This window comes from Podarcis filfolensis (assembly GCF_964270895.1).
Source record: "Podarcis filfolensis genome assembly, chromosome: 6".
Taxonomy (NCBI): domain Eukaryota; kingdom Metazoa; phylum Chordata; class Lepidosauria; order Squamata; family Lacertidae; genus Podarcis; species Podarcis filfolensis.
In genome coordinates, this window is record NC_139609.1 from 55,405,088 (window position 1) to 55,422,770 (window position 17,683).

General features: G+C 43.9%; 1 protein-coding gene across 5 annotated transcripts in view; it reads left to right on the plus strand.

Annotated features, from left to right (window-relative positions):
* PACSIN1 (protein kinase C and casein kinase substrate in neurons 1) overlaps nt 1-17,490 on the plus strand; it is a 69,723-nt gene extending 52,233 nt beyond the window's left edge. For 3 of the 5 annotated variants that reach the window (XM_083618043.1, XM_083618042.1, XM_083618041.1), the window contains 8 exons: nt 338-494; nt 2,281-2,516; nt 3,284-3,439; nt 4,917-5,092; nt 8,867-8,990; nt 9,647-9,777; nt 9,893-10,086; nt 11,566-17,490. In XM_083618043.1, coding sequence (XP_083474169.1) covers nt 338-494; nt 2,281-2,516; nt 3,284-3,439; nt 4,917-5,092; nt 8,867-8,990; nt 9,647-9,777; nt 9,893-10,086; nt 11,566-11,675 — 1,284 coding nt within the window. In that variant the 3' untranslated portion in view covers nt 11,676-17,490. The remainder of the gene's footprint in view (nt 1-337; nt 495-2,280; nt 2,517-3,283; nt 3,440-4,916; nt 5,093-8,866; nt 8,991-9,646; nt 9,778-9,892; nt 10,087-11,565) is intronic. The other 2 variants (XM_083618045.1, XM_083618044.1) reach the window with 1 other exon arrangement.
* Nucleotides 17,491-17,683: the final 193 nt, after the last annotated feature.

A 17,683-nucleotide genomic window follows, 5' to 3' on the forward strand; every position in this document is an offset into this window, starting at 1 on the left:
CTCTTTTCAAGCACAGAAAACCAGCTGATTGTTGGTGCTTGCAAAAGCTCACTGCACTGCACTTTGCAAGCAGTGATCCACTGACTTGCCTTGCAAGCCCCCAAAAGCAGCTGATCATGGGGACTGCAAAGAGCTGTACAGGGTGCTGTGCTAGCATAAACAATCATCGGATTAGCCCCACCCACATGTCAAACTTGTGGCTCATGTTGGGTTGGAGAGATAAGAATCTGATATTCTTTTTGCTCTCCTGGTTGCTCAGAGCCAGGCTGGTCTCCAGGACTATCTCTGGGACTACAGCTAGTCACTCTTACCATGCAGTTGTTCATGTGTCCGGCAGGTAGGGAACTACAAACGGACGGTGAAACGGATTGATGATGGTTATCGGCTGTGCAATGACCTGATGAACTGTGTCCATGAGCGGGCCAAGATTGAGAAGGCATATTCCCAGCAGCTGGTTGATTGGTCCAAACGGTGGAGGCAGCTAATAGAGAAAGGTATTTCTCCTCCATACTGGGGTGGGGCAGAATGGGGAGAGCAGATGGGAAATGGAAGAGACAGGAACAGCAATTTGCAAGGTAGCATCAGTCCTTCCTCCCCACCCTCTGTGTAATGTAGAAGAAGAATGTTTCCCCAGGAATTATTTTAGATTAATTATTTTCATCTAATAGTAAAAGCTATGCTGGGGCTCTGTGAACAAGTTGCTGCTGCATGGGCTTTCCCAGACTATTAGTTGTTTATTCAGAAATTTATTGTTTCCAAGTACACATTTGGCCCAAGAAGCTTTCAGTAAACAGATAAATTAGAATGATAATGCACAACAAAGCCCAACATATTAAGTTATTCATAAAATGAGTCAGATCAGCTAAAACCTCATGAGCTTTGAATAATATTATTCAAAAAAATAAATAAATATTATTCCAAAAAAAATATTATTCAAAAAACAACAACTCATGAGCTTTGTAAACACAACAAGAGTTTTTAAAATCTCGCTTCTTTCTTGCAGCCTGATGACATGCATGTTTACAAAGATGCAAGCCCTACTGTGTCCAGCGGGACGTACTCCCAAATAAGTGTGCATACAATCACAGTCCATTGTTGATGCATATTAGTGCAGACCCAGTGCCAGCAGCAGCATGATACCCTGTTCTGTATAACTACAGGCAGCATGGAGAATAGCCTCTAAGTTGTGTCAGGATATAGTAGGCAAAATTAGACCTGATGTGAGAGGTCAGTGATCAGGATCTCTCCTGGGTGCTTTTGGGCTGCTGTTTGTTTGTTTCAAGGTCAATAGTCCAATGCAACCTCTTTCAAGCCTGGAGGTGGTCTTGAACCTTTACTCAAGAGTAGAACTATTGAAATTGGTGAAAGTTGGTGAGAACCAATAATTTCAGAAGGTCTACTCTCAGTAAAACTGAGTGGAATACTACCCTCCATAACTGACACTGGGGAAGTGGGTGGTTAACCCTCTTCTGGTGCCAGTTCCCCAGTCTTCCAAACAGCCACATGGAGCTGTTGATTACACACAACGGAGAACACAAACTCCTGAGAAATTCTGGTTTTGGGGATTTGGGTGGTATTCAATTAGTAGCCCTCCTTTGACAAAGGCATTGATCATTGAAACAGGAAGGGGGAGAATTTGCTGCCTCCCTCTAGTGTAATCCACCCCCCCAAAAAAGAATTGCTCCAGACTGACCCTCCTACTCCTGTCTTTTGGTCAAAGAAGAATAAGGGGGAATGTGTACTCCACTGCACAGCTTTCACGGAATTAAATAGAGAATAAAGAAAAATGCACACAAAATGGTTTGGCACATGAGATGGAGGGGTTGCCTTGCTGATAATGTGGGTGGGTCCCCTGCCTCAATAACTATCAACTGCAAAACTATTGCACAAGGAACTATAGTCTGGAAATGCTCTAAAACAGGGATGGGAACCTGTGGCCTTCCACACATTGTTGCACTGAGACTTCCACCCTCCCTGACCATCGGCTATGCTATTTGGAGCGGATGGGGCTGTTGCTGAGTCCAGCGGCACCTGGAGGTCCACAGGTTTCTCATCCCCTGCTCGAAGAACTAGAGGGCCTAGATAGTGTTCAAGTCTCTTGTCACTATGTACTTCTCAGTTCTCTGCCACAGTGTTCCAACCAGCAAAATGGCAAAGGTTACAGTCCCTTAATGTATTGTGAGTGCATTATGAGAGTGTGTAGCCTGCAAGGGAGGAACAGGGTGTTATTTCAGGATGCCCAATGGTCACCCCAGCCTTGCTGGTGCTCTCGGTACATAGGCCCACAGTACGGCAGTTTGGAGAAAGCGTGGATGGCCATAATGACAGAGGCGGACAAGGTGAGCGAGCTGCATCAGGAAGTGAAGAATAGCTTGTTGAACGACGACTTCGAGAAGGTGAAGAACTGGCAGAAGGATGCCTTCCACAAACAGATCATGGGAGGCTTCAAGGAGGCCAAGGAAGCAGAGGATGGTTTTCGGAAAGCACAGAAACCCTGGGCCAAGAAGATGAAGGAGGTAGGAAGGGCTGGAGGAGGAGAGAAGGGCAGAGTGACTCATGAGGTCAATCTTTTTATGGAGGAAAGGAACCCAACAGCTTTCTTGGGCTGTGACTGAGAGAGCATCCCCATCCCATTTTAGCCACAGAACCCTAACATGGGATGTGGGCAGGAGCCTGTTTTATCTTAAGGGAATCAAGTCATACCTGCAAGATAATATAAATATCACAATGTGTGGCACAAAAAAGGATCATGTTGCATATGTATCCAGTGTCTGTAGAGCCCTACCTTCATGGTTTAGTTTATACTTTCATAGGCCTAGATGGGTCTCAGTGTAGCTAAGGGACATCCACACACACACACACACACACACACACACACACACCTGGGAAGTAAGAAGTACTTGCCAGTTCTCTAGTAATCTACATATAGCTGTAAACCACATAATTTGACTTTGCAGAACCTGATGAATTCTGAAAACCAGAGTAACAAGAAAACTCAAGTCTCTAGTCTTCATGCCTACAGAGAAAGCATTGCTATGTCCTTGTGCAGTTTACTACAGTAGTCAGATTGGATTTCAAAGCACAGAGTTTGGATTTTTTGAAAGCATGGGCAATGGGCTTTATGAAGGGGGTGGTGGATTTGTAATGGAGAGGAATTGTTTCCAGCAAAAGTGAGCATTTCTGGCCTCAATCTTACTGCAGCAGTTTCATAAGAAACAGGAGATAGGAATGTTGTACTGGGCCTCAGCAGTCACCCTTTCCTTCTTTTCTCAACTCAAACCAGCTGGAAACAGCCAAGAAAGCGTATCACCTGGCATGCAAAGAGGAGAAGCTCGCCATGACCCGAGAAGCCAACAGCAAAGCTGAGCAGTCCATCACTCCAGATCAGCAAAAGAAGCTGCAAGACAAAGTGGAAAAATGCAAGCAGGATGTGCAAAAGGTAGAAGTGACCACCAAGGATATAGACAAATTGACACACATGGAAATTTCTCCCTTTGAACATCTGAGAAACGCAACCATCTTCCCATGTAGATAAAGGCGCAGACAAAAAAAAGTAACTAATGCACGCACAATGTTTTACAGTATGTGCATGCACACTCTTACACAAACATGAACAACCTTCCTCATCCTTACACAAAAGGCCCTTTATCATCCTTGTTCCTCTGCATGCCTGCCCCCTCGTCTGTTGTGCTCACATCCATATTCTCTTATCGTTTTGTTTCTCTCATACAGCAGTTCACACCATTCTCACATGCATCCACTCATGTACATCCTACTCATCTTTACACATGCACTCCTTTTCTTGGTCACATGACCCAGGTGTAATTGACAGAGCGGTGTGGAGTCATGCAAGTCTGCTTTGCTCCTGCTTGCCCTTTTTCCTCCCTGGTCATCCACATTGCAACGCTCTCAGTAGCACCCAGGGATGGGGGAACCAGCAGAGTTGGGAAGAAGTCCATACTCCTACTTCCAATGTGCCTTGGCTTTGAGGAAAGCTTTACATATGCTTTGGTCCTCTGTAGCTGGCTCACAAAATTTTCACTTGCTAAGACAGGAGAAGCCTGCAGCAATGGGCAAGATCATTGGGTTCTCTTCACCAACAATTCACTTCCTACCTCGCTGTTGCTTTTATGGCTCTAAGGCAGTGAAAAATAGTGTGGGCTTGATATCTCCTGCCCTGTGCAGCATCTGCCAGTCTCTCTCCTGCCTCTCCCCACTGCTGTGAGGTGAATCTGGTGACCTACTTGCTGCTACACAGGAGCTGGAAAAATAATTCCTCCACAATGCTTTACTGCCCCAGAGCTGGTAATGCAGTTCTGGGCACTTGGCAGGATTCACCTAACGAACCCCATCAGCAACTTTCCTTGCCTCTCCTTCTTGCTGTATCTCCTAAAATTGGCTCGGGGTGTGTGTCAGGAGAACCACCAGAACAGCATGGATGGGGGATTGTTCCATTGCTTCCTTGATATCCACTGTCTTTGGTTTCTTTCATGTTTCTGAAACATATACGCTAACTGAACCTCTTTATCAGGTCTTGATACAAGTTCATGCATGGCTCTTGAGCAGTCCATAGTGAACTTGGGACTTCTGTTCCCATCCATTTTTGTAATGAGCTTCATCAACAACATTTATTCTTTTTGAAGCAATGCCACAGAGCCTTCCAGAAGTCTTCTCTATAGATGGCTGCAGCTGACTTAAATTAATTTTAATTCAGCGCTGCTCTGAAATAAGCCTAGGCAGTCAAAACCTTACATGGTGTAGGTCAGTGTTACTATATTGAAAACAGTGGAACTAGACGTGTTTAAGCACACTGAATATCCAGCCCAGAAAGCCTGCCTAGACAGGTCTTGCTGTGGGAACAAGGTGCCGCTCTCAGTAACTGGATCTTAATCTGAGTCCCCTTTTTGTGTCCACAGACCCAGGAGAAGTATGAAAAGGTGGTGGATGAGCTTAGTAAGTGTACCCCACAGTACATGGAAAGTATGGAGCAGGTCTTTGAGCAGTGCCAGCAATTTGAAGAGAAGAGACTCATCTTCCTGAAGGAGGTGCTGTTGGACATCAAGCGGCACCTGAACCTGGCAGAGAACAACAGGTAACATATTTCCCCGAGGTTGCATCCAGGTTTGCTGCACAAGGTTTGCTGGGAGGTTAGACAGTGTTGGCTATTTATTGTGCATTCATTCTGATGTACTTGTGGAGAGATTATATGACATTGCAGCAAGCAATGGTTGCCCCACATTTTCCAGTGTGTTTTTCCGTCACTTTCCTTATCACAAAAAGTCTGATATTGAGGGGGGGGGGAAAAGGTTTTTTGTGCAAGAGCATCAAATCAACTTTTAACTGGGTAACATGAATTTGCCAGAATGTGGTTGAATTCCACCTGAAAATAGCAGCAATCTGGAAGTGCCCTGAAACTCTGAAACAGCCCTGTAGAAAATGCCCCCATAATTTATGTGAAAGGGATAGTTCTTGAGTAAGCACTTGGAGCTTCTTCCCAGCCTTGTCAACTTCCTTTTCATTCAACTGTGCATCTGTATGGGTGCGTCTCCTGCACCCAAATCAGCATTTTAGCATCATATGGGAACTATGGGGAAAATTTCTCTTAAGAAAACACAACACACGAGAGTCACACACTGGCATTGCACCTTGGGCAGTCTTCACTGGCTCCACTTTCATCTCTGGTTACCATACAGACTGTTCCATGACGAGATCAGTAGTTGCTGGGGTGGGGAAAGTTCTCATTTGCTAGCAGTCTCAAGCAGAGGATAGTCAGCCATCTCTTGTAGATGCTGTAGCTCCTGCATCAAAGAAGCTGCTCAAGATCAGGGATTAGAGCCCTTTGTGAAAGTAATGTTTGAAGCAGCTTACACTTCTCCATTAAATAAATGGGTCTCTCTCTCACACATCCTCTTCTGTCTACCTACTTACAGGAGAAGCGCAAACTGATTCAAACAGCACTTTTGCAAAGCACTTTTAGAGAGTTCCTGTGGTCCTGTTTCAGACTCTGGAGGCTGAAACAGGAACATGGGACTGTCTTAAAGTCCTTTCAAAAAAGGAGACACGTAAAGGAGAAGGAGGCAGCTGTTTCAAACAGTGTTTTTGCAGGCTGAAATAGGAGCATGGAGGCTGCCTTGAAGCCTTTTGCAAAATAATTTTGCACACCGGTCTTTCTTTCTGTTTCTTTTTGTTTTTTTTTAATTCTCTAGATAATTTCAGGTGTCCCATAGGCCTTACAATGTGAGACCCTCTAGAACACTGCCTGCAGTCAGCTGAAGTTGTAGAGTTGTTAAAGCAGAGAATGTTGGATTTAGAAAATGCCTGAAATGAAGCATTTAACTCTTAAAAACATTCTCTGCTGCTCTAGAGCTCTTAAATGTTCTGCATGCAGCATTTGGGAGAGCCTCAGTTCTTGAGGGCCTAGTGAAACAGAGATTTATAGGAAAGCAGAACAGAAAAACGCAGAAATAAGGTGACAGAGAAATGCAAGCCTTTGGAAGGACCCTGATCTGACTTGGGGAGGTTATTAATACTTCAACTTGGGGGGTGGGGAGTCCCCTAAAAGAATAACCCCAATTCCCCTTGTTATTCAGCCTCCTCACAGAGCTGATGCACACTCCTGTCTAACACCAATCTCAACCTGCTGCACATGTAGATCCAGCCATAGAAGGAAGCTGAAGAGAGAAGTGTTGGCATTCTCATTAACAAGCTTCTAGTATATCTGTCAGGGCAGCAAGGGGACATTCAGTGGCAGAAGCAAATTAATTCGCAATCCCCAAACAGCCAGTGCAATGTCTGAGCAGATGTGTGCTGTGTTAGCAGCAGCAGTGTTTATTTTTCAAGTACCAGAAGCATGCCTGGTTATTTTATATATATACACAAAATTTGAACTGAATAATTGTGGGGGAGTTGGGTAATGTGTAATTTAGTAAATTCTCCATCCACAGTTGGAGAATATGTATGTGAGTGAGTGAGTGAGTGAGTGAGTGAGTGAGTGAAAGAGATCTCAGACTGCCTTTTTTTAAAAAAAAAAAAACATTTGATATATTATAGATATTGTTTGGAGCTGAGGCCTCCAAGGCTGGGAGAGAATATGTAACAAAATATGTAACCGCGGATGAGATGACAGTGAGTTTGTGTGTTACTGTGCAAGCTTGAAGCCTACCAAATGGTGGCTGTGAGTTTCAAATCTTGAGAGCCACCCTAAACTAGGAGGAGGCCTACTGGAGCTCATAAAAACATTGGGATATTTTTTCTTTCAGAAATTCTATACAGTGGTACCTCGGTTTACAAACTTAATCCATTCCAGAGGTCTGTTCTTAAACTGAAACCATTCTTAAACCGAGGTGCGCTTTTCCTAATGAGGCCTCCCGCCACCGGTCCCCTTCCACCATTCAGATTCCATTCTTAGACTTTACTTTCACAAACCAGGACACTACTTCCGGTTTTGCGGCATTTGTAAACCGAATAGTTCTTAAACCGAGGTACCACTGTATTAGCTAATGCAGCTCCCGCACCCAGCAACAAGCTCCAAAAGTTCTCCCTGCTGTAAGAGCTGTAGCTGGAAATCTAAGAGGGATGAAAGCTTGAGCCAGTTTCTATGGACTGTCTAAATAATTTTCATAAGCACAAAGTATGTTTCTATCTGCATCTTGTGGATAGATTGGTATATGTGAGGTGGTGGACAAAATGCCTATCATAAGACCACTGCAAGGAAAAAGTTGGTTTGGATTGCACAATCCTGAATGTAATCATAGTGCAAAAGGTCATAAATGTGTCAGAAGCTAAATTGATTGATTGATTGAAAAAACTTCTACACTGCTTAATAATTCAGAATTTTGAAGCAGTACACAAAAATAAAAAATCATATATGCAGTAATACAATTTTCTCCATCTCCACTATACCAACCAATATCAATGATAATGATTATTATTGATTTATTATTTATACCCCGCCCATCCGGCTGGGTTTCCCCAGCTACTCTGGGTGGCTCCCAACATCATCATCATCATCATCATCATGTGATAAAACATCAAACATTAAAAACTTCCCTAAACAGGGACTACTTGGGTGAACAGGAAAGACTTCAGAATCTGCTGAAAACATATAGCAGTGATATGATACACCCAGAGGATAGCTCCTCAAAGACAGTAGGAATAAGCCCCAAATAAAGAAGGTATCCCAAATAAAAATGAGCCATCATTGCTTGAAGGTAAAGAACCTGAAAGCTGGATCACATGATCTCTCTGAAATTCCACAGAGGTATTCAGTGAAAAGGAAGGATTGCCCATTCCCTGATGTCCTTCTAGCTGCAATGAAGGGACTGTGAGCGAATCATAGCTTAAGGCGACCTACTTTGATACCTTCCAGTAACTTCTCCATTCATTACTGCTAAGGAAAATGGACTGTCTTTAGAGATAGATATTTTACAATCTTGCTTAAACAGCCAGATTTTTTGGTAAGGATGCTCAGACACCTCTATAATGAATCACAGGTGGCATAGCAGCAAAGTCACACTGCCATCCTCCTTGCACTTCAAAGCCAGTGCAGGTCCAATTTATGTGTGCTGCTTGCGCCCCCTTGTGCTTAATTAGAACAATTGGAGTGCTCAGATTTCCTTGGTTATAGATGATGAGCGCAAGAGGCTGCCTTAGCTCAACCTGGTCTACACTAGCTAGCAGCAACTCTCCAGGGTTTCACAGATAAAGAGGAGCCTTTCCTAGCCGTATCTTAAGATGCTAAGGATTTAACTTGGGAGCTTTTGTATGAAAAGCATGTGCAACAGCCCTTCCCCAGCTGCTGCTTTTGCCACATTACTCATGCCCAGTATTGAGAAGTGTGTTTGCTTGTATGTCTGTTTGAAACAAGCAGTTATGCTAAGGTGTACCGTGAGCTGGAGCAGACCATCCGCGCAGCCGATGCGCAAGAAGACCTACGGTGGTTCCGCAACACTAGTGGCCCAGGAATGCCCATGAACTGGCCTCAGGTAGAGGTAAGAAACTGTCCTCTTACGCCGAAACCAGGGGTGGCTGCAATTCTGTAGCTCAGTATAATCTACACCAGGGTTTCCCAAACTTGGGTCTCTACCTGTTTTTGGACTGCAATTCCCATCATCCCTGACCAGTGGTCCTGCTAGCTCAGGATGACGGGAGTTGTAAGCCAACAACAGCTGGAGACCCATGTTTGGGAAACCTTGGTCTACACTGACTAGAAGAGTCTTTCTGGGATTTCAAACAGAGTTGTCTCCCATGCCTACCTGGAGATGCAGTTGATTGAACTTGAGACCTTCTACATGCAAACAGGTTCTCTACCACTGAGCTGTGACCCTTCGCTTTATGTCAGGTAGGCTGTAGCCTGCAGATTCAACAGCTACTAGCCTCAGTGGGTCTCTTGAGCTTTGATATTCAGAGAAGCAATTTGCCACCGAATGCTAGCTGCTGAGGAGCAAGAGCAGGAGAAGACTACTGCCTACGTGCCCTGTTTTTGGGGTTCCCAGAGGCACCCAGTGGGCCACTGTGGCAGAAAGGAAGGCAAGATGAAATAGGCCTTTGGTCTGATCCAGCAGGGCCCTTCTTATGATTAGAACTGGGGGTTAGGAGAGCAGTGCGACGCTGTTAAGAATTCAATGGTACATTTCCTTGGCTGCAGGAGTGGAACCCAGATGCAGCAGCACAACCAGTAGCAAGGAAAGAGAAACCCCCAAAAAAGAATGAAACAAGCAACGCATCCAATGCCAGTGGGGGTGGGGAGGCAGCAGCACAAGCTGGGGACCGTGGCAGGTGAGTATGCCAAGAATCCTGGGAACTGGAGGCCATAGAGTGCCCTTGTGCTTAGCCATCTCCGGGGGCTTTGTGCTATAGTATCGGTTCTCATGGTGCCCTATTGCATTGCCAGCGTGAGCAGCTATGAACGCAGCCAAGCCTACGCTGCTGAGTGGTCAGACGATGAGGGCGGCAACACCTACAACTCCAGCGAAGCCAATGGTGGTGCCAACTCCTTTGAGGAAGAGCCAGCTGCGAAAGGCGTGCGTGTACGAGCTCTGTATGACTATGATGGGCAGGAGCAGGACGAGCTGAGTTTCAAAGCAGGTATGTCTTAAGATTTGCTAAGTGGTGATGGCTGAGATGAACAGATGACAGATTGCTGCCTAGTGCTGTCTCACGGATACTGGCCACAGCCTCCTGGTAATCTATGCTCTGGTAACCTCAAGGTTAGATTACTGCAGTGTGTTATACGTAGGGCTGCCTCAGAAGACTGTTCAGAAACTTCAGCTAGTGCAGAATTCAGTGACCAGGCTGCTCACTGAACAAGACAGGTTGAGCATATTACACTGATCCTGGTTCAACTGCACTGGCTACCAATTAGTTTCCAGGCCCAATTCCAAGTGCTGGTTTTGACCTATAAAGCCTTAAACGGCTCAGGGTCTCTTTCCATATGAACCTACCTGGACCCTGAGATCATCTTCTGAAGCCCTCCTTCATGTGCCGTCTCCTTGAGAGGTCCAGAGGCTGGCAATACGAGAACGGGCCTTCTCTGCAGTGGCTCCCCATCTGTGGAATGCTTTCCCCAGGGAAGTTCACCTGGCTCCTCCATTATACACCTTTAGGCACCATGCAAAACCCTTCCTCTTTATTCTGTTTTTTTTATATAGATATTTTACCCTGTGAACTGTCCTGAGACCTGCAGGTATAGGGCAGAATGCAAATTTAATTGGTGGTGGTGGTGGTGAAAACATCATAGATGTTCCTGCAGCTTGCACATATGTGCTCTCAGAGGTGCTGCCAGGTTCGGGAGGACTTCGGACAAGACACTTTCTGTAGGGTCCCCATATCCCCAACCTTTCATACCACCACCTGTTACCTTGGCCTCCCCTCCCTCTCTGCCACTGCTGTTCCTCTTTTTGTGTTTGGTGGGTGATACCATTTGTACCTAATATTTTAATGTAAAACAGCCTTGGGAGACTGAGGGCTTATGGACGCTACCTTTTGTGCTGCGCTTCCTAGGCACGGGTCCAGGATTTCTAGGTCTGTGTCTCAGTAGGGGGGTGTGCGTGCGCACGTGCACACATGTCTGCCCCACTGCTTTCCCCAGGAAAACTTGCTATCAACCCTGAATTGGAACAAATGGCAATTGGGTTTTCCATGGATGGCAATTTGTTCCAATTCAGCATTGAAACACAAGTTTTCCCAGCAAAAGTGGTGAGACTCACAAACCGCTCTAACACAGACCTAGAAATCCTGGACCTGTGCTTAGAAAGCGCAACACAAAACAAAATGTCGATGTGCTCTGAGAATTTGAGGATAGCAGAAGGAAGGGGACCTTTAGGCTCCCCCCCCCCATCGCCCCCTGCAAACCTTTGTCCTGCTCAAAATCATGCAGCCCATTGTTTCTCCCTGCGCAGAATTGCACAAGGTTAAATATGTGCTGAAAGCAGCTGAGGTGAGAGATTTGGAGCAGAAAAGTGGACAGTTGGGAAAACACCCCCGTCCTTTGGTGCCATTTGCCCTTTACTGCGATAGATTGACAAGGAGCCGTCAATTTCAAATTTGTTCTTCTCCTTCTTCTAGGTGATGAATTAACCAAATTAGGTGAAGAAGATGAACAAGGCTGGTGCAAAGGGCGTCTGGACAACGGGCAACTGGGTCTTTATCCAGCTAACTACGTGGAGTCTATCTAGTTTTATCGTGTTCTCCTCACTGCTGTCAGAAAAACAAACCAACCCGCTGTCATCGCCTATCTCTCTATTCCAGCCAAGTAGCCATCTTGCCATCCCGTCACCCACGCAGCACAGTTAGAAATATCCAAACATATTTTCCGACCAATCTTATTTTTTTAATAGACATTTCTGAAGAGTATTTTGTGATCGCTTTAATCTTTTTATTTTCTTCCTTTCTGTTTGAGATAATGAGATACGAAAAGGTCGACACTGTCTCTGGAGGGCTTCCTTAATAAGTGAAAGTCAGGACCTCAAGCCCTTAAAACCTGACCAACAAGGCTTCTGATTGGTTGGTTTTTAAGGTTAATGTATTTGTGATCTACCCTGCAATTGGCCTGAACAATTCTGAAATGCTGGGGCCATTAAATCCACTTCACCCTCTCTGAATAGATTGAACAAGTAAAAAATAAGGAGGATTTGTTATTTGATTTGTTATTCCTGTCCATTTCCCTTCTGCATTTTCTTTCTTGCCTATTCCCGTTTTGAAAAGCAACGAAACAGCTACTCTTTGTCTTCTGCAAAAAGCCTCAACCAGTGTTCTTGCACAGTAATATTCTACTAGTCAACTGATCATCCTGAGCCATTGCATTTGCTGAAGTTATTGTATGCATATGCTATTTAAATCAAAGGATTCGCCACGCAGAGCCCCAAGATCCCATTTCCCCCATATATTTGGAGCATGATCAGGCTTCTCCTTCTGCGGCCTGGAGACATACTGAAACTTTGAGCTCAAGATGGACACCCTATGCAAATAATTCAAGTGTACCTCACTTGCTCCTTTCTCCCAGTTTCTTTTGCAGAACTTGGGCTCCATTATTGGGAACCTGATCAGTTAGTGGTGGAGCAAATGCATCCCTTTAATTAAAAAACAACACAGATTTCTGTGCTGTTTCCATTCTGAGAGGTATCTATTGAAGCAGGAAAAACAATGAGATGCAAACCTGTGAAAGCTAATTTAGGCTGCCTGCATAATCAGACAGACCACCAGGCACTCTTTGACAGAAAAATTCATTGTTGTGATATGGTCCGAAAACCTTGCTTGAAAGTGGTGATTTGCCACAGTTTTCATTCTTAAACAAGATTGCCCATTCAGTTGCTACAGGATGCCTTTGGAAACATATACTTGATTGGAATCCAAGCCTTTAGCTATGGAGAATAAATCAACAACTGCCCAGATGTTGACTGGAAATTTCATAGTGTGAACAGGGTTAAGTTCGCCAAGGTGAGGTGGGAGGCTGCATCTCTGTATCAACTGGGGCGGGAAAACCTACGTAATTTATGATTAAGGAAACAGGAAGTTGTCAGTGTGATGTCATGCAACATATGACGTAGAAGGCATTCAGCAGATGAGATATGTGGCTAGTAATAGATGCCAGTGCTGGTGCCAGGAAGAAGTATCCTTAAAGTATTGGAAATTCCAGTTGGATTTCTGTGCACATTGTGATATTAGCAGCAATTGTGTCTGATTTTGCGCATTGATTTTGAACAGTTTGGAGCCATGGAACCAGTCAGCTGACCCAAGGATAGCAGAAAAGATAACTGAGACTGCTGAGAAAAGTTTTTCTAAAGTGAGGTGCTTTGTCCCTTTTTCAGGCAGTATAAGAAGACTGCTAAAAGGAATATTTGTGACTGAATCCCAGATAAAGCGCCAAATCCATGTTGAAGCTCCGTCCTGTTTGGAAAAAGTATTTGTTCTACAGAAGTGGAAGGAAGGAGTTTGAGGGCTGGCCAGGATGTGTCAGCTGAAGTTCTGTGTTTCCATCCTGGGCTCTTTGAGCTGAGGACAGTATGAATGGATGCCTAGAGTTTAGATTAAATGTAATCCTAAACACTTAAAGGTCCACGTCAGTGGTGAAAGTGTGTTTGGTTTGCTTCAGCCTCCAGAAGTATTCTGTGTTCATACTGGAAACGAGAAATTAGTTGGTTGGGATAGCTATGTACCTCGTAGATTAAGGAAACTGGTAAGAAGTTAGCATGCTCCTAAACCAGGGGTGGAGAATGTGAGACCCAAGTACCAAACCTTCCAGGCCTCTCTGTCTGTCTCTCAGAATTCTCCTCAGGCCACACACCCTCCCTGGCCCTGCTTTTCACTTGAGTAGTTTTCCCTGGCTGGAGTGTGCTCTTGAACTCTGATAGTGTCTCCTGCTTATCAATATGGAGAATAAAAATGGTGTGCATAGAAACTAGCCTACTGTACAAAGGTAAACTCTACATTTGTCACTCCGCCCACTTTTACCTGTGGCATGCGACCCTCGGAAAGTTGTCCAGAAAGAATGCAGACTTCAGGCACGAACAGGTTCCCCACCTGCGTTCTAGATCAAAGGGAAGTGACATTTCCCTACCTTTCCCCATCCAAATCCCTCACAGCTGGCACAAGAGAACCACCTATCTAGAGCTGAAGAAGCTATCATAGGAAAAAATAGCATAGGATGACAGTTTCTTTCAGTCATCGCTCTGTTTGGCCAAAGATATCACTGAACTGGGATTTAAACTTGTTTATGATTCAGGAAGCCTTCTGTGCCAGTAAATGAGGATCCTTCATTATTTTTAAATTCTCTAGTGTGCTTAATAAGTTGAATATTCTAGCAAGCCTTTGTCCTGTCTGAGAACAGGACATGAGTTTGAGCCCTACAAGGATCAATAAAGAAACAATATATTTTGTACCACCTAGATGTTGGTTAACTGACTGGATGTATCCCTGCAAGCATAGGTGAGGCCACCATTTCTCTATAGGTGATTTGGTGTAAAATTCATCACTAGAAAGTCACATAGTAGATCCAAGCATTTCAGTGGAAATGTCTCCAATCAGAGTAACTAATTTCTGGTATTCAATGGGAAAAAATTATTGGATGGAAGATACTTTTCGTTAATTACAACATTATTGTGAACCACCCTGACATCTTTTGATGAAGGGTGGTACATAAATCAAATAATAATACTTATGTTTCTTTATGCACTAAATGCTGACCTGAATCCACCATTCCCACATGAAGGATGAAGAAGCAAATACCAGTTGGTTCCCTCCAGTGTAATCATTCCATGAATGGAATGAACTTTTGTACATGGAAAGTTGCACACAGAGGAGTCCTTCTGCAAACAGAGCTATTCACAAAGTGATTGTGTGTGATGCAATATAAATAGGGAATCAATATGTTAAAGATAATTACAGCATCTGATCTAAAGGGAAGCAAAATTGTTGCTGGTGACATTTGTGGAAAAGTAGAATTAGATGAAATTAGGGGGGGGAGCAAATTTAATTTGATTATCTTTAAGAATATCTTTGTCCAAAAAAACTCAAATGTAAAGACATTCTTTCAAATCTCTTTACTCACAAATTGTTCAGTTGTTGATTTTTTTAAATAGCTCAGGTCAGATAGGCTTTTAAGAAGTTGTATTTTCTTCTCCAAAAGTTAGGAAGCTGAAATTTATTTCTGTATTCTTATCTTCTCATGCTTCCTTACCTTGGGAAAATTCTTGCCCTTTACTCAAATACATGGGTTCCTTGCAGCCTTTTTTTTGCCATCCGAGAAACTAGAACAGCTAATGATAAGGTAGATTAGAGTGAAGTCTCAGCAGTTCTTTTCTCAATTTCTCTTCTCCATGGTAGCACAGTGTACATGGTGCATATCATCAATGCTGCACATCACCTGGGCTTGACCCATCTTTGGTTGACATATTTCAAACCAATGGAATCTGATGATTCCATCATCCAGCTACCTCCCATTGCCTAATTTGTTCATTTCACATATCTCACCTCAGAGTGCTCTGCTTCTGTTTACCAGAAGGCTCCTTGTTTCATGTCTGCTTATAGTACACTTTTATTAACATTCCTCTTCCAAAGTGTGCTCGTCTACATTGGATTCATCCGGCTGGGGACCCACAGATGCTTATGGCTATTGTAGCTTAGCTAGTCTATATATGAGTCTTCAAATCTTTCCTTGAATGCCCCCAGTCATCCCCTTCCCCAAGTTTCTTTATATAGAGCCGCCATCCTTCCTCCTCCACTGCAACCTGTATATCTTACAAATTATTGGAGCCAGTGAACCAAGTGTTGTTTCTGAACAAAACATGCTGCATACTGGATAACATAGACAATATTTTTCCGACCTTCAACTTTTGTTTTGTTTTGTTAGGTTAAGAAAAACTTTGAGGAATGCTGTTGTCTCAGCAATGCACCTGTTTTTTTTTGTACATTGATTGTGTAATTTAAAACAAAAAGGTATATATATATATAATAAATATATATATATATATTGTGACTGTATTACTGTGTATACAAAAATGATAACTGATCTATGTAAATGTTATATGGATTTTAATTCTTGTTTGACTCTCGTACTCTTTAACATCTCCTGATGTAGATGTAGCCGTCATGTTTACAAGATGAGCTTCATGCTGAGGTTGATCAGGTCACTGGGGTGGAAGGTGAACAAGGAGTAGTTCTGACTCCTAGATTAGTGACTAGCTGATGCTGCACTTCCAACTTAAATTAGATTTCTCTCCAAGTTCAAACTACTCAAGACTTAATTTGAACTCCAGCCCAAGCCTGTTACTAAGAGCAAGCCACTGACTTGCACCCCATCTGACAGCTGGATAATATGGCTCAAGGTTTGACAAAGTCCTGCTTTCTTTTTGTTATGCTCAGAAAGTTCTGAATATACCCCATTCTTGTTCCAACAGGTAAAGCTGATCTTTAGTGAGGGTAGCATCAGTTTTCACATGAGGCACTATTCCCTAAGTTGTCTCACTCTGCATAGAAAGCATTGCATTTGGACTTCCTTGACTGTTGAGCAGGAGTCAGAAGATGCAAATGGGGAAAACCAATGGATGTGCTTTGCTAATGGTAGAGGATGAGGAAGAGTTAATGAAAGCCTTGATTCTGGCGCGAGTTAAGCCTCTGCTGCCACATCCCTGCACCATCACCCCCAAGGTATCAAAAATTAATGCTAACATGACCTAGGAGCCCTCACCCCAGTTCTTAGAGAGAAGAAAGCAGAGATTTGCTTGTTAAGAGAGCCATTTACTGACATTGGAAGGGCTGATTCTCATGCCCATCTCTGGAACGGTAGCTGTACTAGTTCAGAGGCCGTCAGTGGCACATATAGAGGCAGATGGATAAAGGCAGGCGCATGCAGAATTCTCTGCACATTAACTTTTAGCATGCCGACCTCTTGGGAGTAGCTTTTTCAGCACTTTCAACAGGACCCTAAAAGTCAATGCAATTCTTTGCAAACCCTTAGCCTTCACATGCCTACCTCCATGTAATGAAACAAGGTGCCCGAATCACAGTCTGCCTAGTGGCTACCCTCCTGGAAGTGCTCTTGAGAATCAGCAGTAAGGTTTCTGTAATTGTTGTGTGGGCCAAGGGCCACATAGTGAATGCTGGATCCGAAGAAAAGCTATGGTCCCTTTGTCTACTCCAGGGGTTGTCAACCTGGTCCCTACTGTCCACTAGTGGGCGTTTCAGGATTCTAGGTGGGTGGTAGGGGGTTCTGTGGCACAAGCTGACTTCCATCGAGCACTGGTGGGTGGTAAGGAAATTTTACCATCAAGAAAGATGCATTAGTGGGTGGTAGGTATAAAAAGGTTGACTATCCCTGGTCTACTCCTTCTGATTAAAGCCCTGGGGGACTGGGGGAGATTGTTACTGTCAGCAAAGCTACATACTAACAGATGGAGAGTAATGTATCTGTGTCATGCCAGTCTGCCTCTTCTTCCATAAAGAGCAAAAACTATACTTAAGAAAAACAATAATAAAAGGATTATTTTATTCATGCACAGTGTGTTTAGCTTTGTTGCTGTTGGCAGAGATTCTAGGGAGGGATCAGGTTTTATGACACAGGAAACGGAAACTCAACATGGGTTGACAACATGCAACAGAAAATAGTGCTCCTGTGCCTTTAACAGATACCTCTGGCAGGAATTCCGCAGGTGCGGTTGGGTTCCTCAAGTGCTGTAGTGATGGGCAA